Source organism: Dermochelys coriacea, chromosome 22, assembly GCF_009764565.3.
Source record: "Dermochelys coriacea isolate rDerCor1 chromosome 22, rDerCor1.pri.v4, whole genome shotgun sequence".
Classification (NCBI taxonomy): Eukaryota; Metazoa; Chordata; order Testudines; family Dermochelyidae; genus Dermochelys; species Dermochelys coriacea.
The window spans coordinates 6,923,143-6,950,183 of NC_050089.1; the positions used below are offsets into that span (position 1 = coordinate 6,923,143).

Consider the following 27,041-nt stretch of genomic DNA (forward strand, 5'->3'; position numbering starts at 1 on the left):
GCTCTGTGCATGCACCCTTCATGCTCTATCCCCTGCTGAGGCACTCAGAGATAGCCGTCCAGATTTTCCTAGAATGCACCAGTACAGAGGGAGGTGTGGACGCGCAAGCTTGGCAGGCACCTGGTTATGAGGGGAACAACGCTGCTGTATTGGTACAACTCCCTGGTGCTTTGCCTGGCCTATTTGAGTGGTGCGTCCTCTCCTCCCCGCCCGCCGGGTTTACCCGCTCTCGTGTGAACGGCTGCCTGGCTCCGTTCTCATTCAACCAGTACCGGGGTGCCGGCTTTCCCAATGCAGAGCCCTCCGGGGAAGGGCTAATTAAACGGGCCACCCAGCTGAGCTAAAAACCCAATCCGAGACGAGGCATGGCGGTGAAGCCTGATGGAGTAGATGGACCAGGGAGGCGATGGCAATTTAATGGTTGTCTTGGCAATCAGGGGCCTCATTGTTCACGGTGACTTTACCTCAGTGGGGAGTGACCTCCATCGTGGTCAGTTCCAAGGCCGATCGGAGGGCCAGGAAGGGGATGGAACAGAGCTTGGGTGGGAATGGACAGCCCCAGGGCAAGGGCTCTGTGAAGGTTGGGGCGGGGGAATTCCTACTCCTCCCGTCCACATAGTCATCCCAGGCTGCAGGTATAATGAGCCCTCGGGCCACAGTTTGAAAGGAGAATAATAAAAGCTGGAATAACCTGGAACCAGGCAGGGTCCCAAGACACTGAAACTACCACTGGCGGCCCAGAGGGACCCACCTCAACGAGGAGGAAGAGCCAGGTGAGGCAGGTAACTTGGGTGTGTGTGTGGGGAGGGGGTGAAGTTAAAGTTGCCCTAAGAGAGCCTTGCCTAGAAAAAACAGATAACCAATAGATGGGGGGGGGGGGGGCAGCAATGGCGTGCTGGAGCACAGGACGCTTTGTGACAGGGAGGGAGATTTCCCCAAAGCAAATTATTTTAAGGGCACTGCTAGGAAGAAAAACAACGGAAGGACAAAAGCCTCATCCTTGGTAACAGCAGCTGTGACCGCTTCAGGGCCATCTGCAGGGACAGCGCTCAGGACCGCCTCTCCAGAGCCGCCTGCCTTCACTGTCTGACCTCAGGGAGCGTTTTCATGAGCTGCACTAAAGGCCGGGTTTTTAACCTCTCCGTTGGGAGGGGATGTGGTCATGTGCACATACAGGCCTTCTAGCCAGCAGAGGGCAGTGGTGTCACACAGGTGGGGCCTGGCTCCCTGCACTTACACCCCACCGAGATCAGCAGGAGGAAGGGCAGAATTTGGCCCAGGGTGCATAACACAAGAAAGATCTTGGACTGAAAGAGTGAGGCTCTACAGCTTGAGTTAAAGAGCCAGGCTCTGTGTCTGGGTACCCATATTGCGTCACTGGATTGGTGAAGACATACCATGCACGCTAGTGGGTGACGCTAGCACTAAGGAGAGCGGGGAATGGTCTAGGGTGAAAATTAGGAGCAATAAGGAGAGACTCAGCCAGTGAACAGCAGGTGAAGTTTCTGGACATGGGGATGTAGGAAGACTCTGATTAGTTTCCCCAGAGGAAGCAGGATCCATCCCATCATTTAGGAGATTTAGCACTGGACAAAATGCTAGAGAATAGAGTATAAGGAATAATATGGACCTGGCCAAAGAGAATGGCTAAGATGTTCACCAGCAATAGGCTGGATTCCCTCTCTAACTGCCATGAGTGAAATAAGGAGATTTAAAGGTAGAACGGTGTTAGATTAAACTTCTTCCAGCTCACAGGAGGGTAGAGATAGAGACACAACAGCACCATCAAAGCAGCGCTTCACCAGTTACAACCACATGCCCTCAGATTGTTCATCCACCCCCAAACCACCACAAGCCTCATCTTGGTGCTATATCCAACAGCTCAGGTATCTCTAGCAGATCTGTCACTCCAAAGATCAGGGATCCGGGTGTGTGTGTGTCTCTCACTCCAGCTCTTTATTTAACTCTGCTCCTACCTTCCACACACAAATGTCTGATCCCACATACTGATTCAGCTCCTTCCCCTCCACCTACCCACATGGACAATTAAAGGTGAGGATGGTGACTTTAAATTACTGGTCACTCATGATATCCCAGGCCACAGCAGAGACAGAAAGCAGCAGGCCAGTGGGACAAGAGCAAGGCTATGGTACAACTGAGCTGCGTTAGGCAGAGAAGGGGTAGGGCACAGGCCTAAGTTGAAAGCTGCCAGTCTTGTGTGTACTGACCTGATCATATGAAGTGGGCAATGCTTCCCCTCCACCCCCGGGCTACTAACACTCTAGATAGGTCTTGTTTAATACCCATTGGTGCCAGTAGGCGTTGTATGCCTGGATCAAGAGAATGTTTTCCCGGGCAAGTGTCATGTGGCTCTTTTGAACCTGAAGCAGTGTAGTTCCAGGAATCCATTATATCAACAGGCAACTGGCCCAAATTGCAAAGTTTGGACCCGAACTCCTGCAGAAGGTCTGAGGTGGTGGGATCTGGGACCCTGTTAGCGTGAATCTAACCATCCCTTTGCTCAGTGCAGCCACGCAGCCTGGTTCTCTTCTCATTCCATCCATTCTCAGCTGTCACCTCTATGTACCCACCCAGCCTTGATCACCACGGGGCATACTCCTCCAGTGCTATCCCAGCTACAACCCCTTCTAGTGACAAGAGACCCTCAGCTGTACAGCTGCCGGGTCCTTCCGAATTTTAACCTGCCAGAGAGAATCTCAGGTTGGCCAGCAGCTCCCCCTTGTGCCCACAGTGAGAAATGCAAAGCCAGTGACCCCTCTTCACCCTGCCAAGGCGAGAGAGGTGGCAGCTAGAGAACAAACATGAAGCCAATAAACAAGCTTACATCTGGGCAAACTCACTACCGGCTAGAAATTATGTCACCCCCATCCAGGAAAAATAATAGGGAGAAATAGTGTGACAGGATTACAGCACACACACGTGTGCATGTCCTGGGGGTTTCTCTCTTGCGCTTTTCACTGGCGAAAAAGAAAAAAAAAAAGTTTTGTGCCAGTGCCCTCCATCTATCCACACAGGCAGCAACAGAACAGTCTTCCTTCATCCAGCACCAACGCTCCTTGGCTCCAACCACCTCCCGGGATAAGAGGGGCCATTCAACTCTCTCACCCCTCTACAGAGCTGGCTGAGACCGAGGTTGAGACCCAACAAACTCATTTCACAAAAGTTTATCCAAAAAGCCATCAGATGGCAACAGCTTCTTGTCACCATCAGCCTGGCCTGGACTCAAATGGATGACACAGGTGAAAGGCTTTATAGTTTCCTGAGCCACTCCACAACGGGTTAAAGTCATAATGCCTCTCAATCCAAATGTGGTGGGCAAGATGTGGTCCCAGCAGACAGTGCACTAGACTGCGACTCAGAGGACCAAAGCTCTATTCCCTGCTTGGCCATTGACCATGGGCATCTCACTTCCTCTCTCTGTGCCCATTTTCCCTCCTGCCTTTTGTCTGTCTTCTTCACATAGACTAAGCAACTTGGGGCAGGGACAGCCTCTTTCTATGTTTCTGTACAACACCAAGCACAGTGGGACCTCAACTTTAGTTGGGGTCTCTATATGCTGCTGGAGTATAATTATAAAAGCTGCCTACCGCCCACCTAGGACTGAAAATTCCAGAATCTGCAGGGAACTTTTCAGTCAAAGCATGTGAGGTTGCAATTTTGTGGCAGGTGAAATAACTAGAGGGATGCACACTTCGTTGCTTCTGTAGGCTCACACCAGGGGTTCCTTGTATTCCTCTATTCCACCCCCCCCCCCGCCGAAATTTGTGTATCACGCTCCCTTCCCCCTCTATTTCAGGGCCTCCCTGAGACACCTCCAGCTCCTCCCTCATGCCAGGGGCTTTGTGTGACCCCTTATTTTCCCCTTCCCCACAATGCCAGGGTCCCCCAACTTAGAACCAGATTTCTCAGAGGCTCAGAGAAGTAGCTCTGGGATCTCAGTCTCCCTTAAGGTCTGGTTCTAGGATGGATCCAACCCCACAAGGACCCTGTTTCCCAATCCCGGCTCAGAGGCCAGCTGGAATTTTGGGAGAACCAGCAATGGATAGAATCCACACCAGAATAACTGAGCCCACAAGGTCGCCAACATCCAAAATGGTGGAAAGTTGGCAAGGGCAGCGATCTCATGAGATTCCTGCCATGTGGAGCCTAAACATCACTGGGGCAGCTCATGAGATTTCAGTGCTGGTGAACCCAGATCCTTGCCATGAGTCAGCCTCTAGCTTGAACCTCGATTCCTAGTCTAAACCTCATGCAGATCTGACCACCACCTGGCTGGTCCCACTCATCAACTACCTAGCTAGCCTAGCTCTTAGCACAGCTCATTTTTCACTTGTCCTGCTCTTCTGCTATGGACAAACATGGGATGTTGATCCCCAGGGATGGCAAGGTGGTCCCTTTGCATCCAGCGCAAACTATAAAGGTGCCGAAGGAGGGAAATAAAGGCCAGGGGAGAGATCTGGAAGAGCCATGCGAGCATATGACTGAGGGCACAGCAGGACAGGAGATGCTGATCCGTCATCCAAGCCAGGGATGCTTTTCATTTATTTTAACTCCTGCTCCGTGCCCCCTATAAAGCCACGTGGAACCTGACACCATCAAAGCTGACTGCATATGTCCACGCTTCCCTTATATACACACATGTGCTTCCGAGTCTCAGCATGGCAGCCCCACTCAGGTTACCAAGCGCAGACAGCCAGGATGTGATGAAACGTAATATCTTTATCTTTGGATTAGCAGGTTGTATAAAATGCGCCCCTTTTTTGTGATGTTCAGGAAAGGGTGGTGAATGACTTACTAGAAAAACTTATTGCTTAAAAAAACAAACAAAACAAACAAACAAAAAACAGTGCTAGGGATAGAAGGCAGTGGGGAATGTTCAGATCTGGATCCAGAGTTCTCTCAAAACTGCGGGTGTTTAGATTCAGTCTTGGAACATAAGAACAGCCAGACTGGGTCAGACCAATGGTCTATCTAGCCCAGCATCCTGTCTCCAACAATGGCCAGTACCAGAGCTTCAGGGGGAGTGTGCAGAACAGGACAATTATAGAGAGATTGACCCCTCTTCCCCTCCCAGCTTCTGGCAGTCAGAGGTTTAGGCTCACCTTGAGAATGGAGTTGCATCTGTCCAGATTTGGCCTCGTCTCTAGATTCCCCACCTCACCCAGAGTCATCTACTTGGAAGTAGATATGCTCTGCAAGAGAGAATGAGCACTTCTCTCGCTCAGGCTGAAATGAGCAAACCCACGAGAGAGGGAAAATCAGAGCAAAAAATCCACAGATGGTTAAAATGATCACAGCATCAGGAGCACTTGCAGCCAACAGACACCCTGTGGTATCATCAAGAGAGACCCCAGGAAGCCCACCAACCCGATACAAAGAGTTGCAGTGGTGGCTGGCGAGGAACTGAGCAGATTGACCAAGGAACCAGCCATGGGACACAAGACACAGAACAACCAGCGAGTACTGACTTATTGATCCAGTCATTGGGGCTTCCTTATACCTGTGCTACTGGCAATGGGACATAGCTCATGGGCCATCAGAATTCAGGCGGTCTTGGCTCCATTAGAACCTACTGTAGGTGGCTACCAGCTTCCTGGATTCTCTAGCTTCATCAGCAAGGTTTCAGGGTATTGCTGTAGGGTTTCTGCTCCCTCCACCTGTAGCCCTTTTGCCATAGCAGTAACACACAGAGACAGTCTGCACACTACAGATACAGCGATACAATCAGCACATGAACTCTACATGCTGGGAGCAGATGGCACAGGCCTGCTGCACCAATCACGTCCACCCCTTATATTCACGCTGCAGCCCTATTTGTCCTGGACCAAAGGCCTAGAGCACCCTTTACTGGTCCTGCGGTACCCATGCTAGGAGCCCATTACTCCTACATCCCAAACCCGCTGCTCTGAACACACATGCTTGTTGCACTCACACTAGCAGCCCCTGCTGCATCCATTCTGTGTGATCTCTTGTGCAGCCCCATGCCACACCTCTTTCATGTGAGCGCCAGGCTCTTCTTGCGGCTAATCTCCACACGATTTATACTTGGGCCACCTTCACCCATTGACATGGAAGCCACAGAGAAATTTTCAGCCTCCCCTGATCATCACAGCACCGCAGAGCCTAGGAAACACAAGAGGCAATGCCAGCAAACTCCACAGGCAGAGAACAGGGGCATTTCTAGAGGCGAAGCAGAGACATTTTCATGAAGAGGAATCAGAGGGAGGTGAGGAGAGTCAGGCTGGCGGCCATTGGAGATTACTCTCAGTGGCTGTTCTGTAGGACGTGAGATGGCGGGTCTCCAACATTCATGGCCACCAGCCAGTGTCCTGGGGCAGATGCCCACAGCCCAGAACTGACCACTACTAGCATCGAGTGCCCCTCATTGAGGCCTAATCATAAATGAACCAGGAAGTCTATTTAAGTGGCTCATTTGCAGGAACCACCACTGCCTCAGCAAGGGGCTCACGCCAGGTTAGGCCTTGATGGTGCCCAGATCAGGCCAGGCAAAGCCAAGCTCCCACCTCGCCCTGGTCTTCAAAAGGTTTCACAAAAACCTGCCCCCCTCACACTTTGCCTGTTTGATTCATTTGTTTTAATCTTCTGGCACCCAAAGGTGGCTCCATTCCTGGATGCCCCATGGAGCTGGCTCTTGAACCCAGGACACATGGATGGGCACTTGGTTCTGAAAAACCTGAAGCAAGGCTCCCCCATCTCTTCTCCCACTGGCTAAAAACCTAAGATGGAACCCTGAGAACGCGCCGGATCTAGCCTGTCTCACTGTGCCCATCACCATGGCATTGGGGTGCCTGTCCCTTTGACCCAATGGCAACTGCTGCCAAAGAGGACAGCTTGAGGGCAGGATAAGGAGATGCAGCCACTGTGTGTTCCAACTGCCCGGCCTGTATTTATATTGCTGCACTGACTCACCCACTCAAAAAGGGACTTTGATTGTCTAAATGCTTCTAGTTCCTGCACCGATACCCCAGAAGCCAAGAATAGCCCCATCTCTGTTCCCCTTGGCAGACAGGCCCCTAGGCAGACTCTGAATTCACTCTGCTAGGAAGGACCATAGCCCCATTTCCTTCCTTAGGACTAGGAACATTTTTTGCTGACCCATGGGTGAAAAGAGACAGTTTAATAAATGAGGGGCATGGATTTGGAGCAGGGCCAAGAGTTTGTTTACAGATGCAAGCTGAGCGAGCAGAGAGGACTGTACAAACTGGAATCTTTTCTTGGCTCGGGGTCGTCTCAACTCCCAGCTGCCCCCCACCCCCACCTAGCTTCTCCCTGCGGCTCCAAAAAAGGACCACTCCATGTTACATAATTGGATGCGCTTGGCACCACTGCAGACATGCAAGCATGTCCTCCCTTTTACTTAACAATACCTTTTTCGGTCATCCAGCTTTTCTCCTCCAGCCTCCTGTTGCCATGAAACTGACAATCAGGGGAGATTTATAGCTCCTGGCTCCAGCTACAACTATTCCAGCCATGGAGAGGAGGGAAGGAAGGGTAGGGTGGGATATTTCGGTGCGGGGAAGGGGAAGAATTGTTACTAGTTAGCAAGAGCATCTGGCGGAGGACACTTGCTGTAATTTCAGGTGTAAGATGGAGGATGCTATGGCAATTGGTGCTAGGGAACAGACCGAGAGAGAGAGAGAGATAGGGAACCGGGGAGGAATGAGAAACCACTGCAAGTCACCAAAGGATGGAAGAAATGTGTGTGTAAAGGGGGGGGGGCAAATTCATCCCTAGTGAAAGTCCACTGATTTCAACACTATTGCACCAGGCAGGGGGATCTGGCCCGTTGTGTCCAGGTCATTTAGCTGCATGGCTTCTACCAAGGAGGAATTCCGGTACTTGCTGGAGAGAAGCTGGAATGCCCATGCGGGTATTTGCATCAAGACACCAGGAACACCCCGTGGGACAAGAGCTGCAAGAGGAGTGTACAGCAGTGGGAGGCAGTTCTGAAGCAGCAACACCCGCCAACACCCTCTCAACCACTAAGACCCCAATGGGGAATCTGGTGGAGCAGGAAAGGAACCCTTGGGGGGCACCAGAAGCAGCACAACAGGCTGTACATCCGACTCTATATAAACCTTCATGCTTCAGGGCATAAACCAACTAATAGGGGTCAGGAAGGAAGATCCCCTCCCACGTTGACAGGTTATTCCATAACTGCCTAGGAAAAGGTACTTGCACCTTCCTCTCAAGTAGCTGGTACTGGCCACTGTTGGAAACAGGATGCCAGACTAGATGGAGCATTGATCTGCTAAGACTATTCCTGTACTTGGTCTACACTAGCAAAGAAAGGGGCTGCCAAGGATTGAATAGTTCATGCCACAGAATCAGCATCTAGCATCTTCTCCTCCCTCTTAGGGCTACCCAGCAGCAGTCTGCGCCAGAGTCAGGGTGCCAGGACTGTGGCTGTACTTAGGTTTGCTCCGTTCAATCAAGCTAAGGGTACAAGGATGGCGAAATGCCTCCAACCCGAGTCTGTGTAATGCAAAACTCCGGAATCATTGTTATTAGAAATCCAACCTGGGGCCTCTGGATCTTAAACTCTGAGCTTCTATGACCCGAGAGACAAGACCCACGTTGGTTAGCTGAAGTTCTACATGTGGCCCAGCAACCACTGGGGGGGACATAGTACCACACTGAGTGGGCATGGAGAGCACCTATTCTTAGCACTCCTCTAATGAGGGTATGTCTACACTGAAACGGAGTGATGCAACTCATGTCTACATACCCACACTGGCTTCACTCTAGTGAACGTGGATAAAAATAGCAGTGAAGATGCAACTGCACGGACATCGATGCGGGTCAGGAACACGGGTACATACCCAGGCTTCTAGGCAGGCTTATACAGCCCATGCCAGGGTCTACACCATCACGTCTTCACCACTATTTAGAGCTGTGCTAGCTAGATGAGAGCTAATGCAGGTATACCTGGGCATATCACACCACCGCCCACAGGAGAGACATACCCCGAGGCAAACACAGGTTGGTCTCAGCTCTGCAGCAGGTAGCAATGCCAAGAACACAGAGAAATGGAGATCTCCACCGTAGCTCTCCGTCACGGTCAGAGCCACCAAGCAACTTGCGCTCCTCTCGCAGAAACACCAGCACTGACCTCCCAGAGCAGAACATCCACTCTCCTTCTCTGACTCTACCCCAGCTCTCATCCCACACCAGAGCTGAACGGCGCCGAGAGGCCCAAGCCCCGTCCTATCGCTTGTGGTGCCCAGAACAGCGAAGGAGACAGAAGTCCAAGCAATTAATGGATCACACCAGTATCCTGGTAACAGATGAGTTGACTTTGAAAAACTCCCCCCTCCCCCTGCCTTCTGGATTGCATCAAACATGGATTGGAAGTATAGGCCCCTTCTAGTTTTGGATCTGATCCAGACACAAAGTGCAGAGGATGGGGGTTCGGATCTGTGGATTCTAACTCAACCCCCCCGCCCCCTTCCTCACCCTACAATTCCAGGGTGCTGAGCACTGGACTGGAAGCTCTTCTTTAGTTCTATTTCCAGGGGAAACACCGCAGAATACTCTGATCCGGGCACAAAAACAGGCCCCCTGGCACGAGGCAAACGCCCATGGAAACATTAGGTTCGCCTGACTCTGAATCTCTAACACGGACTGCACGGAGGGGCTGCACACCCTGCCCTTCTAACACAGCTCTGCTCGGGACATTTCCAGAGATCCCCAGTTTAGACATGAGTCGCAGAGCCAGTCAGGTGCTTAGCCTATCAACGCTCCTCAGGTAGAAAATGAGCTGGTGGCGCAGGCTCCTGGGGTAACTGGGACGCAACATTGTAGGAGTGCATAACGTGCAGTGCCAGGACCTGGCGCCCCCTGTGCTCACACACTCAGGGATCAGGGTTCCAGCTCCTTTGCGCAGCTAGAAAAGCCTGCTGTGGAGAAGCTGTAGCACTTCTCCCCCCTTCCCCCAAAAGAAGCCAACTTTCTAGTGGTTGCTAAAATTCTCAGCCTGAAAGGGCTTTGACAAACTTCATCGGGGGCAACTCCCCTGACATGGTCCTTGGAGAACATCTGTTGCATGAGAGGAAATGCTTCCAGGCTCTGAGCTTCGGTTCTTTCAAAAAGCTTTGCCATTTACCTTCAAAGACCAGATCCTCAGCTGGTGAAAATCAGTGCAGCTGAGTTACCTGATTGACATCAGCTGAGGATTTGGCCCTAGGCATCCCCTCCTATGAACGGGGGATGGTACGAGAAGAGAGACTCCACCTAACCAAGCTAATAGCCAAGCAAATGATCCCCCTTTTCCCAGCTCACACAACAGGAGCCATGTTTTTAAGGACACAGGGTTGCAGGACATACAGCAGGTCCAGCCAAGCAGTTACTGCTGCACAGGAAAAATGAGCACTTGCTCAACGCATATGCCAGCCAAGGACAGGGCCCTGAGCCAACCAGACTGGGGAAGGTTTGGCACATCATGAACCAGCCACGCACACGCAGCATGGCAGGAGGGAGGTTTACAAACACACCCTGCTCAGGGACAGTGCACAGATTCCTTTCTGGAACATCAGACAAGGCACAGCTGTGACCTGCCCCTTACTGAGAAAGAGCTGGGTGTCAGTGGAGGCTGGGAGTCCTACTTCCCTGGGATGTTGGGAGACTAAATTCATTAATGCTTGGGGAGATTATTAGCGACTATCCTCCACTAAAGTAACTTTCCTCGTATTCCTGCTGGGGTGGCCACTGCCTTACCAACCCAAATGGATCCATGGCCCTTTGAGAGCACCCACTGGAGAGCCAGGAAGCAGCCTTCACTGGACACGCTGCCCTTCTCACTAGGGACAAAACCTCCCACTCCAAGAGCCTGGGACCTGATGCTATGGATCAGTCCTTCCTGTCTCTAAAGGGAAACAACCCAGGGCTGCATGTACCAAGGGAGACCTGCTCAGCTCTCTTCTTCCTAGGGATGTGGAGCACTGCAGAGATCTTACCTTTGGATCAGGGATCCGAAGAGCAGGTGCAGCACCTTCTGCATGTTCTCAGTGCAGAGCCAGCTCCAGCGATCCACCATCAGCAGATGCAGCAGGTCCAGAGCCGTGTCTGCCAGGGGTGTCTCAGAACCTGCCGGGAGGTAGGGGGGCATGTGAGAAAGCCAGCTTAAACCCACGTCGCTTGCTGCATCAGAGTGAGACCATGGCTCTGCATTCACAGCAGGAACACTGCACTCCTGGGGCACAGACTCCTTTCCTTACAGGCCCCCAATTACCACCTCTCTAGACTCCGGCACATGCAGAATGCTGCTCCTGGCTTAGGGACGTGCTACAACACCCCCACCGCCTTCCGAAACGCCCTTCGGCCTCTCTCACCTCCAATCCAACCCCAAACAGCTCCCTTCTCCCTCCCATATTCCTCATAATACAGAGCAGCCAAAGGAGATGCACATTAGACCAGATCCCCAGCTGCTGTCATTCGCTGTGAGCCCCGCCAACTTCACCCCCAGCTGCTGGTGTGAGGCCAGGGGTGTCGTTTACAATACATGGGAATAGCGTCTGGCACAATGGGGCCAGGACTCTAGGTGCCTCCGCAGCATAGGTAATTGATTAACTCCAAAGCCTTTTGGGGTGTAGGTTGTAGGAAAGGCCTGGTGACAAATAAAGCCACATCGCATTGTGCACATGGCCCATTCCTTAGTTATGCATTCCCATTTTGAGTGTGAGGAGGCGTGGGCAAAGTGGCTGGGCATCCCCAGTTCCTCCCCAGTGAGGAGAGCGGCAGAACACGAACATATGCCAGGATTAAGGCTCCCAGTCGGTGCCCTCATTGCCCATCTCCATACAGCCTCTAAGCGGACCCGGCGCTTTACAAATGCAGAGGAGACACAGACCCTGCAAAGAGCTTGCAAGCAGAATAAGACAAGATCAAAGGTGAGACAAGACATGGGGCAGAGGGATGGGGAGAAAGATTGCTTGGAGGGGTGGGTGCTGAAGGAGGGACTGGAAGGATCTCAGATTCGGAGACAGCCAAAAGGACAACAGAAGCATGAAGACGAGAATGGGAAAAGGAGGTGGAAGGAGAGGAAATGAGAACAAAGATGTAGGCGGGGGAGACCACTGGGTGGGTACTAGTGGGGATTACAGGTAAGAGGTAGGAAGCAATAGGGGGAGTTCAGGGAGGGAAGCATGGTTGAAACAGGCGGGGCGGAAGCCAATTTTAGCAGATAGAGTTTGGACTCATTGGGTGTGGAGAAAAGGTGGGGGAAGGGGGCAGCTGGGCTTTTCCCAGGCATGCCCTTCACTGCTCCTGACCTGCAGTTTCTCAGCGGTTTGGCTTTCTGGTTAGCATTGCTGGGCTGCCATCTTGTGGCAGGCCCTGGTCCCAACACCGAGATGTGCAAACCCTGTCTCAGCACAGAATGGAAAGGTGCAAAAAACCAGCACATCAGCAGTGATGTGCCACTGTCAGACCTCGACAGGGTAACCGGCTCTGTTCCTCAGGGTCCTTGGACTCTCCAACCAAACTGTGCAAGCTTCAGATCTTAACTGCAGTTAGCCTGTCTAGAGAACTTTCACACCCCTAGGTCTCAGGGCACGTGACACAGGTGGGAGGCTTTACTTTCCCCATATTACGGGTGGCTAAACTAAAGCACAGGTTCCATGTGCTGACCTCAGTGTCTGAGTCACAGACCCTCCATCCTCTCCTGAAGGTGGAGCACTTTTCAGAGTCCTCCTTCTCCTGCTTGTGCTCCAGTTACTGCATGAAAGGAGAGCGGACAGGGTTTTTGTTTCCATCCCTTGCTGTTGGTGAGCTGGCACCTTTTCCCCATCAGACTGGATGCCAATTGTTTGCACATACCCGTCAAGTAAGTCGGGTAGCTCACATTTGTCCCCCAGTATCTCTGGTCCTTCTGGGAAATCATTTCCTCTCATGCATTACATTCCTCTGGGGCTTGGATTTTCTCTAGAAGGGCCAAAGTAGGCTGTCACCACGTGCAAAAACCCAGGCAGCGCTACAGGACAGATGATCATGAATTAACCTTGTTTACTCCCTTCATGTCCATTCCCCCAACCCCAGATCACTGGCTGGCCAACCTTACTGTGCCCCCCTCTTCTGACAAGTCACTTACTCAACAGATATGGACTCTAGTTGTCCTTGGCAAGCCATTTCGCAGACATTCCCCTTCTCCTCCCAGACCATTCCATCCCTTCGCTGCTTCCAGGTCTGGTGATGGCTCAGATAAGTCAGCATCATTTACGCAAGACTTCCATGAGAGTTCAGCTAAACACGACCCCTTCGCGTCTCACTTGTTCTGTACAGACCAGTGACTTCAGACCTGACAGCCCTGCAGCGTTATGTATTCACGTTCATTAGAGGCAGGGCAGGTACCGCTACCTATACATAAGGATGGTCCACACTTCCTATTATGAGACTGTGTATGCAGTTGATTACAACTTAACCAGATTTTAACCACTGGGTCTGTAATTTTCCAGACTGGGTGTCTGCCCCAAGTTGAATTATTTTGGAAAGTTTCAACTTAAACAGTTCAGCCGCATCCAAGAACAGACTAAGGGAAAATACATTGTTTTGCCCATGTTAAAAATATTCTTACAAATGTTTTGTTGAAAAGTTCTAGTGCCCCCATGCTTGGAGCAGGGATTTGAAATTTGTCAGGGGTCACTCTAGGGTCACAGATGTGCCTTTTGCTGTTCCCATTACAGCCATCCAAATTTGGTCAAATTACAAACCTCTGAAAGACTGTGCATTATAACACATAAACGCAAGGGGACTGAATGGCAGCTGCACGGGCAACCTTAATTCTGGCATTTCCTAACTTCTGAGTTCTTGACTTTGCAAATTTAATGTTCTTTTAATGGAGGGTTTTTTTAAATGCAATATTGAAACTAAAATGTATTAAATGTCTCCCTCTCCCTCCTCTAGGAAATGCATCTCTATAGTAGCATTCACCAGAGAAACTCCAAGTTCTCCATAAACATTTCCCACATCACAACAATCCTGTAGGGTACAGAAGTGTTATTCCCTCCCTGGTTGCCTGGAAAACAGGGAATAAGGGCCACACAGGTGGAATAACTTGCCCAGTGTCCATCAGGGAAAAACCAAGCAAACGAGAGTCCAGACTCACACTCCCAAAGTAATAGACAACCCTGCTATCTGCAAACTGCCTTTGTTACTTTCTCTTGGATATATTCAGTCATGCAGAGAAGCAGCACGTATCTGCCCAGGTGGGAATTTTCAATTTTCGTAAAGATTATTGTGGTGCTAATGTTGAGAGTCATTCAGATTTTTTATTACAGATGGGTTGTAAAAGAGAGATATGAACAAGTGAGCCATTGGCTCCTGCACCGTACCTCCAACAGGTTATTTTAGAGAAAGACAAATGGGGCAATGCTGGGCATGATGGGGGGACAGATTATTTCCTTCCAGCTGCTCGAGTCATCATCGTGCACCACAAAGCATGAGACTGGATCACTCCCTTTCAGCATGTACAACTAGAAATATTATTGTGAGCAAGACTGTTCAGCCCCTTTTCATACCCTGCAATGGCTGTCTCTCTCCAGCTCCTGAGTAGTGAATTCCCCAAGCCCGTTCTACGCTGGGTGGAGCAGTGTTTGCTTTCGTTGGTTTGCAGCCTGTTGGCCACTAGCTATTAATAATTACTGGTATCGCAGTGGTGCCTAGAGACCTCAGCCTGGGAGTGGAGCCCCATTGTGATGGGTGCTGCACATGCTCAGAAACCCAAAGAGGTTACATCTAAGTAGCTTGGAGCAAGTGAGGAGTTTTGAGAGATCCCTTGCTCTCATGCCAGAGGACAGCATCAAAGACATGACCACGCCCTCCGCCCTCCATAGCCACATGGCTCTGATTCTTCCCTTTGCTTCCAGCCACAATCCAGCACACAGCTGCTTCCCAGCACGGTGGCAGAGAGGTCTAGTTGTTTCAATCATTAATCAGAGTGCCCAAAGCATGACAGGCGAGGAGACCCCAAAGGCCCTATGAGATAAGCAAACTGACGAAGATGGGAGAGGCATGTACCATACAAGCCAACTGATGGGGTGGGGTGGAGGGGCATTAGCAGGCAAGAGCTTACCAGGGTCATCCTTCTGGCTCACCGGCTGCTGCGGGACATGCGTGGGGCCTGCCCCCTCGGTTTCCGGGGCCTCACTGGACGTCGCCTCCAGCAACTTCTCCTGCTTCTGAATGAAGGACTCCATTCCGGCCAGGGACAAGGGGTCAGAGACCTGAGGAAGCAGCCATGTGTCAGGGCCACAGCACTGGGAAGCAGGTGGCCATAGCTGGCAACCCACTCCATCAAACTGCTCTGCATCATATGAACAGCTAGCCACTGCCATAAAGCCGTAGCCTCTCCCGGCTCCCACCCTGTGCAGCCCTGCTGAATCCAGTGGCTCCCGTCAGGGCACACTATGGCCTGTCCATTAGCACTGCAAGCATAAAAATTAGGTCACAGGAAGTCACTGTTGCTGCTATTTATTTTCTATTTCAACCCTCAACACCAGTTCCTGCTTCTGGGCTCCAGGACCATTCCCCAGAGATGCACTGGCACGGCATTCTTGTCCTGCAACACCCTTTGTTATTCCAGCCCTAGATGCCCAACTTGCTTGTCCTCATCTCCAACAACCCTCCTACCCCGACCAGCTCTGCCCGTTTATTATTTGGACTGTGATAGTGCCCAGAGGCCAGGGCCCTCTTGTGCTAAGCGCTGCACAAAGATACAACAAAGAGATGGTTCTTGCCACCAAGGCCTTTCCTCACCTGCAGCCCTGGTCTCCCCAATAGCTCTGTGAATGCTCTTCCTGCTTGGTTGGCAAGAATCCTGCTAGGCACTAGGCCCCTCTTTAACTAACCGTGCAAACAGCAAACAGCTTCATGGTGGCTCAGACTACTAAACTCGCAAAAAGAAAAGGAGTACTTGTGGCACCTTAGAGACTAACAAATTTATTAGAGCATAAGCTTTCGTGAGCTACAGCTCACTTCATCCACGAAAGCTTATGCTCAAATAAATTTGTTAGTCTCTAAGGTGCCACAAGTACTCCTTTTCTTTTTGCAAATACAGACTAACACGGCTGCTACTCTGAACACTACTAAACTCGTTGCACTGGTGACCATCTCCAGCAGCAGCAAGCAGTGAATACGCTGCATGGGGTCCTCACTGCACCACATCCTTTGTACACCTGGATTTTTCCCATTCAGCCCTCAAACTGTCTCCCAAAGACCCATGGTCCTGGCCATCTGACAAGCATCCTCGTGCAGGACCCACACTTACAGTGCTGGCCTCCCTCAGGCCGTACAGGATCCTCTCATGTGCTTCGGCCACGCTCAGCACCGGAGCGATTTTACTGGACGGGAACCTCAGCCTGGGCCTGGGGAAGAGAGACAGAGCGGAGTTTAACGCCTTGTCCTTCATGTGAGGGGAGGAGTTGCTAAAGCTTCAGCTAAGAACACAGAAAGCCACCCTGCTGTGAAAGGAAACCAGCTCTGATCTTTCCTGTAACCAAGGCCAGATCAAGGGGCAGGTGACCGCCTGGGGTGCCAAGCTTGGGTGGGGAGGGGGCGCACCGGGCCTGGGGTGCTGGTTTTGTTGTTAGTGACAAAAGGGAAAGAAGAACGTTCGACGTGACACGTTTCAGGCATTCCGCAGGCGGATTCATTTTCCCACTAGCCTCCTAGAACATTCTGGACCTTTGTAGAATCTCGTGGAAGCTTCCAGACTTTCTGAGAACTATAATTTCCTCGAACCTTCTAGAATGTTGCCAGCCAGGCCCTCGCCGGGTAGGACGTTGCAAGTCAGGCGGTGAGGTGCAAGACCGAAGTGAAGCGAAGCGAGAGCCCCCGGCTGCGCTATTGTGAACCTTGGTTCACATGGCTGACAACATTCTGGGAAATGTCGTTCTCTGGAAGGTTCCACGAGACTCTACCAAGGTCCAGAACATTCTAGGAGGCTAGTGAAAACGGAATGAATTGCAAACACAATAAAAAAAAAAAAATAAGTTATTCAAAAGCTTAACAAATGGGGGAGAAGGGGGGGTGCCAAAGACACTCCTTGCCTGGGGTGCATTTGGTCTAGGGCCAGCCCTGCCTGTAACCCCCAGTGGCCCTAGGCAGATCACCCGGTAGGTATAATTGCCAAAGGTCCTATGCAATTTTTTAATGTATAGCAGCAAGGGATACGTAGCGTGAATGGCCCTGTACACACTGCTATAAGCCCTGCCAAAGAAGCACTGGTATCATGCTATAACAGGGGGATCCTGCAAAGGAAGTCTCCATAAGGGCTTACAGACCACATGGGTGTCTAGAATACACACTCCAGGTGTCTGCAACCCAGTCATGGTCTAGTGGTTGACAGCAGCAGCCAGGGCTTCTGGGTTTTATTCCCAGCAATTCCATGGACCTACGTGCAACATTAGGCAACTTGCTTCCCTTCTCTGTGCCTCAGTTTCCCCATGTCAAGTGTTTGGGAGAGGGGGTGCCACAGATATTGATGGAGGAGCTCAGCTTCTGAGGCTGAAATTTCTGACCCAGAACAGGGAGATTTCAGGGTGAGCACAGCATGCAGGAATCAGTGATCGCCACGGACCCTGCAAGTGCCACGCTGCCTCATCCACCTCCCGAGGAGACTGCAGCCCTGGCTGGTGCTTTGGGCCCGAGGCTGCACTTACAGGATATTGCAACAGTGACACTGCAGCTCTGGTTACCATATATACACACACACATATAGACCCACATCTTACGCACTGGCTACCATATGGTCTAGGGTTTACTTAATCCTGCCTTAGCACGGGGGGGGCATGGACTAGATGACCTGTTAAGGTCCCTTCCAGCCTTACATTACTATGATTCTATATACATACATGTATACACCCACTTCTTAGACACTGGTTACCATTTTTCTAAAGTCAGATTTAAAATAATAATAAAAAAAAAAATACAACATGCCTATTCAAGGCTCTGGGTGCCCCAACAAACCCTCATGACTTGGATAACGGAGTGAGATGATGCTTATAAAACGTATGCATGACACCAAACTGGCAGGGGTTACAAGCATTTTGGAGGTTAAGATTAGAATTCAAAATGACCTTGGCAAACTGGAGAATTGCTCTGAATTCAACAAGAAGATGAAATTCAATAAAGACAAGTGCAAAGTTTTACACTTAGGAAGGACGAAAAATCAAATGTAAGACTACAAAATCATAGAATCATAGAATCATAGAATATCAGGGTTGGAAGGGACCCCAGAAGGTCATCTAGTCCAACCCCCTGCTCAAAGCAGGACCAAGTCCCAGTTAAATCATCCTAGCCAGGGCTTTGTCAAGCCTGACCTTAAAAACCTCTAAGGAAGGAGATTCTACCACCTCCCTAGGTAACGCATTCCAGTGTTTCACCACCCTCTTAGTGAAAAAGTTTTTCCTAATATCCAATCTAAACCTCCCCCATTGCAACTTGAGACCATTACTCCTCGTTCTGTCATCTGCTACCATTGAGAACAGTCTAGAGCCATCCTCTTTGAAACCCCCTTTCAGGTATCAGAGTAGCAGCCGTGTTAGTCTGTATTCGCAAAAAGAAAAGGAGTACTTGTGGCACCTTAGAGACTAACAAATTTATTAGAGCATAAGCTTTCGTGAGCTACAGCTCACTTCATCGGATGCATTTGGTGGAAAAAACAGAGGAGAGAAAGCAGCTATCAAATCCCCCCTCATTCTTCTCTTCTGCAGACTAAACAATCCCAGCTCCCTCAGCCTCTCCTCATAAGTCATGTGCTCTAGACCCCTAATCATTTTTGTTGCCCTTCGCTGTACTCTTTCCAATTTATCCACATCCTTCTTGTAGTGTGGGGCCCAAAACTGGACACAGTACTCCAGATGAGGCCTCACCAGTGTCGAATAGAGGGGAACGATCACATCCCTCGATCTGCTCGCTATGCCCCTACTTATACATCCCAAAATGCCATTGGCCTTCTTGGCAACAAGGGCACACTGCTGACTCATATCCAGCTTCTCGTCCACCGTCACCCCTAGGTCCTTTTCCGCAGAACTGCTGCCGAGCCATTCGGTCCCTAGTCTGTAGCGGTGCATTGGATTCTTCCATCCTATGTGCAGGACCCTGCACTTATCCTTATTGAACCTCATTAGATTTCTTTTGGCCCAATCTTCCAATTTGTCTAGGTCCTTCTGTATCCTATCCCTCCCCTCCAGCGTATCTACCACTCCTCCCAGTTTAGTATCATCCGCAAATTTGCTGAGAGTGCAATCCACACCATCCTCCAGATCATTTATGAAGATATTGAACAAAACGGGCCCCAGGACCGACCCCTGGGGCACTCCACTTGACACCGGCTGCCAACTAGACATGGAGCCATTGATCACTACCCGTTGAGCCCGACAATCTAGCCAGCTTTCTACCCACCTTATAGTGCATTCATCCAGCCCATACTTCCTTAACTTGCTGACAAGAATGCTGTGGGAGACCGTGTCAAAAGCTTTGCTAAAGTCAAGAAACAATACATCCACTGCTTTCCCTTCATCCACAGAACCAGTAATCTCATCATAAAAGGCGATTAGATTAGTCAGGCATGACCTTCCCTTGGTGAATCCATGCTGACTGTTCCTGATCACTTTCCTCTCTTCTAAGTGCTTCAGGATTGATTCTTTGAGGACCTGCTCCATGATTTTTCCAGGGACTGAGGTGAGGCTGACTGGCCTGTCCTTCCCAGGATCCTCCTTCTTCCCTTTTTTAAAGATGGGCACTACATTAGCCTTTTTCCAGTCATCCGGGACTTCCCCCGTTCGCCACGAGTTTTCAAAGATAATGGCCAAGGGCTCTGCAATCACAGCCGCCAATTCCCTCAGCACTCTCGGATGCAATTCGTCTCCAGGTGCGATTTGGCCCTCCTGATATCTTTCCTACATGCCCGAGCAATATTTTTATACTCTTCCCTGGTCATATGTCCAACCTTCCACTTCTTGTAAGCTTCTTTTTTATGTTTAAGATCCGCTAAGATTTCACCATTAAGCCAAGCTGGTCGTCTGCCATATTTACTATTCTTTCGACTCATCGGGATGGTTTGTCCCTGTAACCTCAACAGGGATTCCTTGAAATACAGCCAGCTCTCCTGGACTCCCTTCCCTTTCATGTTAGTCCCCCAGGGGATCCTGGCCATCTGTTCCCTGAGGGAGTCAAAGTCTGCTTTCCTGAAGTCCAGGGTCCGTATCCTGCTGCTTACCTTTCTTCCCTGCGTCAGGATCCTGAACTCAACCAACTCATGGTCACTGCCTCCCAGATTCCCATCCACTTTTGCTTCCCCCACTAATTCTACCCGGTTTGTGAGCAGCAGGTCAAGAAAAGCGCTCCCCCTAGTTGGCTCCCCTAGCACTTGCACCAGGAAATTGTCCCCTACGCTTTCCAAAAACTTCCTGGATTGTCTATGCACCGCTGTATTGCTCTCCCAGCAGATATCAGGAAAATTAAAGTCACCCATGAGAATCAGGGCATGCGATCTAGTAGCTTCCGTGAGTTGCCGGAAGAAAGCCTCATCCACCTCATCCCCCTGGTCTGGTGGTCTATAGCAGACTCCCACCATGACATCACTCTTGTTGCACACACTTCTAAACTTAATCCAGAGACACTCAGGTTTTTCCACAGTTTCGTACCGGAGCTCTGAGCAGTCATACTGCTCCCTTACATACAGTGCTACTCCCCCACCTTTTCTGCCCTGCCTGTCCTTCCTGAACAGTTTATAACCATCCATGACTGTACTCCAGTCATGTGAGTTATCCCACCAAGTCTCTGTTATTCCAATCACGTCATAATTCCTTGACATCACCAGGACCTCCAGTTCTCCCTGCTTGTTTCCAAGGCTTTGTGCATTTGTATATAAGCACTTGAGATAACCTGTTGATCGCCCCTCATTCCCAGTATGAGGCAGGAGCCCTCCCCTCACAGACCTTCCTGCCTGTGCTTCCTCCCGGTATCCCGCTTTCCCACTTACCTCAGGGCTTTGGTCTCCTTCCCCCGGTGAACCTAGTTTAAAGCCCTCCTCACTAGGTTAGCCAGCCTGCTGGCAAAGATGTTCTTCCCTCTCTTCGTAAGATGGAGCCCGTCTCTGCCCAGCACCCCTCCTTCATGGAACACCATCCCATGGTCAAAGAATCCAAAGCCTTCTCTCCGACACCACCTGCGTAGCCATTCGTTGACCTCCACGATTCGACGGTCCCTACCCAGGCCTTTTCCTTCCACGGGGAGGATGGACGAGAACACCACTTGCGCCTCCAACTCCTTTATCCTTCTTCCCAGAGCCACGTAGTCCGCAGTGATCCGCTCAAGGTCATTCTTGGCAGTATCATTGGTGCCCACGTGGAGAAGCAGGAAGGGGTAGCGATCCGAGGGCTTGATGAGTCTCGGCAGTCTCTCCGTCACATCACGAATCTTAGCCCCTGGCAAGCAGCAGACTTCTCGGTTTTCCCGGTCAGGGCGGCAGATAGATGACTCAGTCCCCCGGAGGAGAGAGTCCCCGACCACCACCACCCGCCTTCTCCTCTTGGGAGTGGTGGTCGTGGAACCCCCAACCTCAGGACATCGCATCTCATGCCTCCCAACCAGCAGAGTCTCCTTCTGCTTTCTCCCCCCAGACATATCATAAATGAGGCATATCAGGCTAGGCAGTAGTAGTGCTGAAAAGGATTTAGGGGTTCTGGTGGATAACGAACTGAATATAAGCCAACGAAGTGATGCAGTTGGAAAAAAAGACGAATATAATTTTGGGGTGTGTTGTATGTAAGACACTGGAGGTAATTGTCCCTTTCTATGTAGCACTCGTGAGGCTCCAGCAGGAGTACTGTGTAAAATTGTGGGCACCACAATTTAGGAAAGAAGTGGACAAATTGGAAAGAGTCCAGAGAAGAGCAACACAAATGATAAAAAGGTTTAGGAAACCTAACCTATGAGGAAAGTTTAAAGAACTAGGCATGTTTTAGTCTTGAGAAAAGAAGCTTGAGGGGGGACCTGATAACAGGCTTCTAATGTGTTAAGGGCTGTTATAAAGCGGATAGTGATCAATTGTTCTTCATGTCCTCTGAAGGCAAGACAAGAAATATGGACTTAATCTGCAGCAAGGGAGATTTAGGTTAGATATTAGGAAAAACTGTCTAACTATAAGGGTAGTCAAACTCTGGAATAGGCTTCCAAGGGAGGTTGTTGGTCTAGGGTTAACTTGGTTCTGCCACAGCAGGGTGCTAGACTTGATGACTTCTCGAGATCCCTTCCAGCCCTAGATTTCTATGATTAACAATACAATAAATAGAATGAAATTCCCGCCGTATATATCCATGTGCATTGCTCTTCTCTTATATATTGTCTAACACACACAAACAGGCCCTCCTATACCGGTCCATTTCTTTCTTTTTTAAATAGCAATTTCTATTCAGTGAGCGGTGGTCACTTATACACGAGCATATACGGTAACATAACACATGTTCATAAAACTTTTTGCTATCAAACGCCCTAAGCAGGATTGTGTAACCCAGCTATTAAATATGCAGACATGGAGAGGTCTGAAGGATCTGGAAGGGCCGTTCGCTTTTTGGATCAATTAAAAAGTCTGTTTATTACTAAAGAATGTTCTTTCCAGCCAAGATTGCCCCAAATCTGATTTTAAAAAAACACAAACTGCTCAGAGCAGCCTTCTGAAGCAAAACATCCCTTTTCAGGAAAATACATATGTATACACACACACGGATTCCAGCCAAGTTGACCAGAGGCTTCTGTTGACTTTAGCAACAGCAGATAGTAAACACTTATGTAGCAAAGTACACACAGTATCCTTGGCCTGTGCCACAGGATAAACTCTCCAGCATTCACTGGCCATGCCATAGGCCACCACAAAGAGCTTGTGGAACTTTTGGTAAGGGCAGTGGGGGTTAACCCCCAAGTCTGGACCAAATCAAAACTCAGGTATTAAAATTACATTCTTCCTCCCCCAAATTCCCTTGCAGTTTCAGTTGGATTTGAGATTGTGTCCTAAAGTATTGTGGATGGTTGCCACAATTTGCTGTTTAAACATCAGCTGTGCTCCACCCCAGTGGAGGCTGCATTTCACTGGTACAGCTCGTGCATTAGTTTAAAGGTTATAATGCAATCCTTCAATAACATAAGCATGTCCTCCAATGCACTGCACCTCCAATAGCACAAAATACAATGTTTCAGTGCAGAGCCCATTGGAAGAGTGCCACCTATCATCAGCCAGCACCAATTCCTGGAATATCTGAGTGTTCCCTTTGCGGTCTCCCCATCACATACTGACCCAAGTCGACTCTGCTTAATTTGTAAAACATAATGGAGTCACAGCACAAGGTAGGACTGATGCATATTACTCACCATTTCAAAGCACCCAATATCAAGCCTGGTATTCGGTGCTGCCTTGAAGCACTAATTATCCTACTTTCAACCCACTGATACTGTCAACATGCTGTGCATAACCTGAAAAAGAGTCCTTACTTATTAGCCTTCTTCCCATCCGTCTGGGATTTACCATCCACCTCTGCCTCGCTGAGCTCTTCCGTTGGGCTCTGAGGTTCCGACCTGGGGAATGCCGTCTTCAAAGTGTCCACAATGGCATTGAGCACAATCTGCCGGGGGTGGGAAAAGCAAGGTGGTTAGCTCCTTGAGGAGGAAGGAAAATGCCATGTTCCAAAAAGAGGTGTCCTCCGGCTTCCAACTCAGGCTGTTACAGGCTGGGCCTGTCCTGGCTATCGACCGCTATTGAGGAGGAGGAAGAACGTGGTAGGGCCGTAACAGCCTTCACTCTGGGATTAAAAGAGCGCAGTACTACACACAGAAATGTCATCCATGCTCCTTTAGGGCCAACTCCTGCTGCCAGCAGAGTCAACGGGAGTTTACCTGGGAAGCCAGTGGAACAAGGCATGGGCCCATAATGCAGTCACTACATGTCCTCCCCTTACCAGGTTGCTATTAGGAGCAAAGGGGTAGCCAAGATGCCCAGAGAAACTGACAAGAACTGATAGGCAGCTCAAACCTTCACTTAGCTTGAGTCTGTCCTTCACGTCTCTGCTCCCATGGCTGACAGGCGCTCCCCTTTAGGCCAGGCCTACACTGCAATCATGAGTGGGCGATCACAGCTTGTGGAGACAGACTCAAAGCTAGGGTTGATCTAGCTAGCTGGAATAACAATAGCAGTGAAGCCGTAGCAAGTACATACCCAGGGTGCTGGGTGGGCTTGTACAGTCCGTGCTGCTGCTCGCAATCATTATTTGAGCTCGCTAAATCAAAGCTAACTTAAGGATGTCTACATGCTCTGCATTCACCCCTCTTTCTGCAGGCCAGAGATATCCTGACACTCACAGGGCCTCTCCAGGTAACATTTTAGACAGAGGCCTGTTAAACCTTCTGAACTGCATGTATGCTCGTGAAGGACACTTCTTAAAGTAACCCTACTGAGGCTGCTGGGGGTTCAGTGGAGCAGCAGCACTGAAATTGTTCCATCTGCGGATAGAGCCCTCACTTGCGGTGTTTGGGGCATGGGCACAGCCACTGCTCTGGCAAGATTCCTTCTGGGGGAGGCATGTACTAGGATTTTAATGCAACAGCAAGAGGAAAAGACACTGATTTCACTTAGATTTTATTTACGGGCGCCAGGTGCACCACGAGAGGAAGTGTTGGCCAGTATATCGAGTGTGTTTAAATTAGACTGTAATATCCTCAATGCAGGGACCCAAGGGCAGGACAGCCTGGATTGTGTGAACATCACAAGGGACAGAGTAAATTTGAAAAACTGAGACTTTGGATAAATCAAGGGAACGTTCAGTGTGACTGTAGCAGAGGGAGGAAGGGCAGGACCTTGTTTTGGGAGATGGCTGTTTTACTGGGCTGTGTATATTTCAGAAACCAGCTCTGGAAACCAGAAGAACGAACAAGGGGAAAACTATAAAAAGCATCACTCTCATTCATTCAGAGCCGAATACAATGCACATCCAGCCAAGCCTCAACCCAAGTGGTTTTAACAAGCAGTCGTGCACCCAGGTGCCCAAGCAGAGTGTGATCTGTAAAGGATAGGTTTGAAAACTTTCTATTGGTCTCACTAAATTAAAAAAAAACAACTGCCCATTAACAATCAGGGATTGGCCAACTGATGTAATATGGAGAATTAGGATATAAGGGGCATGCGGTCAGACTGAGTGGCAAGCCTTCACATCCCCATTTTACAGGTGGAGAAACTGAGGCACAGGAATGTTAAGTGCTCAAGGTCACACAGCAAGTTAGCGGCAGAGAGGGGAAGAAAACCCATGAGTACCAATCCCCAGTTCTAACTACTAGACTATGCATCTTTATCTAATTATTAAAATATCTGTGCAGCAAGGTTATCACCCAGATTTGTTCAGAGAGCTCACAATCAAGGAGGAGATATGGTAAAGAGTACCCAAAGGTGCACCAGGAACATTAGGGTCCGGAAGGATCCCATAAGAGAGTTAGTACCTTTCCGAGTTTCCAACACTTGAGCTCATCAACTGAGCTGGGCACTTGCAAGATGGGGTGTGAAAGGTAGTCATTGAAATGAATGAACCATCCCTTTGTCTCCTCTTCTTTCCCCTTCTGTTACCTATAACATCTTATGCTTTTGATGGGAAGAGTAGCAATTTGGGTCACAGATGCCATTCACACAAAACAAGCAAGGGTGGTCTTATGGTTAAAGCAGGGGGTTGTGACTCAGTGACTCAGACTCCCTAGACAAGTCATTCGATATTTCTATGCCTTGGTTTCCCCCAGCTGTGACAGGGGGATTATAATACTTCATTTCTCCACTTCTGTGGCCATGTAGATTGTAAGCTCTTTGGGGCAGGGAATATCTAAGTAGGTGTATGTACAGTACACCTAGCACAATGGGGCCCCAGAGCTCAGCTGAGGCCTCTAGATGCTAGTAAATAATAACAGGCAGACAAAAGCCTAGGAGGAGAAAGTATTTTAATGCATTAGGATGAGAGCGTTCACACAAATGGAGCTCAGCAGATGGCAGCTACACAGAGGCATGAAGGTACCTTGTCTATTCTGGAGACCACAAAGGGTTTCTTGACAAACGCGATCCTGGCGTCCGTGTTCAGGGCAAGGAACTCCTGCACCTGCTCGCTATTGGCAATCTCAGGAATGCTGCACAGTTGCTGCAAAGGAAAACACAGAGTTGGGTTCTCAACTCTCTACCGTACTCAAAAACCAGAGACAGAGGAGTCCTGCTAAACCCTGTTGTCCACCTCTCCTCGTGATCAGGGCCAGATTGTCTTTTATGCTATAGTCTCCCGATGTTCCAAAGGACTGAACTTCCACCACTCCCAGGGAAAATGATCCCACACCCCAACAGGGTATTTGTTGAGATATCCACCCTGAATTTCTTCCCTCCTCCATAAAATGTAAGAGGGCAAAGTCATGCACTGCATCGATTATTTGGAATCAGTAGGGGGGGAAAAAAGCAGGCCCAAGGCTTGTCTTGTTGTCCCCATCCCCATCCCCCACCCCTCAAAAATTAGAGGCCATTTCTGAAAGTTTGACTTGCCCAAGGTCACATATACAAGTGACAAAGCCATGATAAAAGCCCAGGAAGCCTGGCTCCCAGTCCCCTGCTCTAACCAGTCCATCGCTACTCTGCTCTGTTCATTCACACAGATGGAACCTGCAAAACCAGATCACACGCATAAGGAAGAGGCTGCTGAGTCTGTTTAATGATAGGGACCTGAGAGAACATCTCACCTTCAAGAACGATTCCAGGAGACTTTTTCTGGCTTCCACCTTGTCACTATCCATGTTTCCGAATGGAAGATCAGGGAAAAGTTTCTTTGGACCTTTGACATCTTCAAAATAAAATACACGCATAAGTAAAAATAAGACGCATCAGTACTGTTAATAAAGGGTTGAATCCCGACTCATGCTGAGGAGTAACTTACTACACCCATAGGCCAATGGCAGAATAAGTTAATGCTCTGCATGAACTAGGGTGAAAGGATCTG

The 27,041-nt window shown here is 49.8% G+C and overlaps 1 protein-coding gene across 3 annotated transcripts in view; it reads right to left on the minus strand.

Moving 5' to 3' along the window:
• SNX19 (sorting nexin 19) overlaps nucleotides 1–27,041 on the minus strand; it is a 55,770-nt gene that overhangs the window by 23,627 nt on the left and 5,102 nt on the right. For all 3 annotated transcript variants that reach the window (XR_006276641.1, XM_038380856.2, XM_043500952.1), the window contains exons 3-8: nucleotides 26,785–26,885; nucleotides 26,082–26,201; nucleotides 23,527–23,657; nucleotides 16,304–16,400; nucleotides 15,110–15,260; nucleotides 10,998–11,127 (exon numbers count right to left, since the gene is read on the minus strand). Coding sequence is in view for 2 of the 3 variants with exons in the window: in XM_038380856.2 (XP_038236784.1) it covers nucleotides 10,998–11,127; nucleotides 15,110–15,260; nucleotides 16,304–16,400; nucleotides 23,527–23,657; nucleotides 26,082–26,201; nucleotides 26,785–26,885 (730 nt within the window). In the remaining variant the exon portion in view is untranslated. The remainder of the gene's footprint in view (nucleotides 1–10,997; nucleotides 11,128–15,109; nucleotides 15,261–16,303; nucleotides 16,401–23,526; nucleotides 23,658–26,081; nucleotides 26,202–26,784; nucleotides 26,886–27,041) is intronic.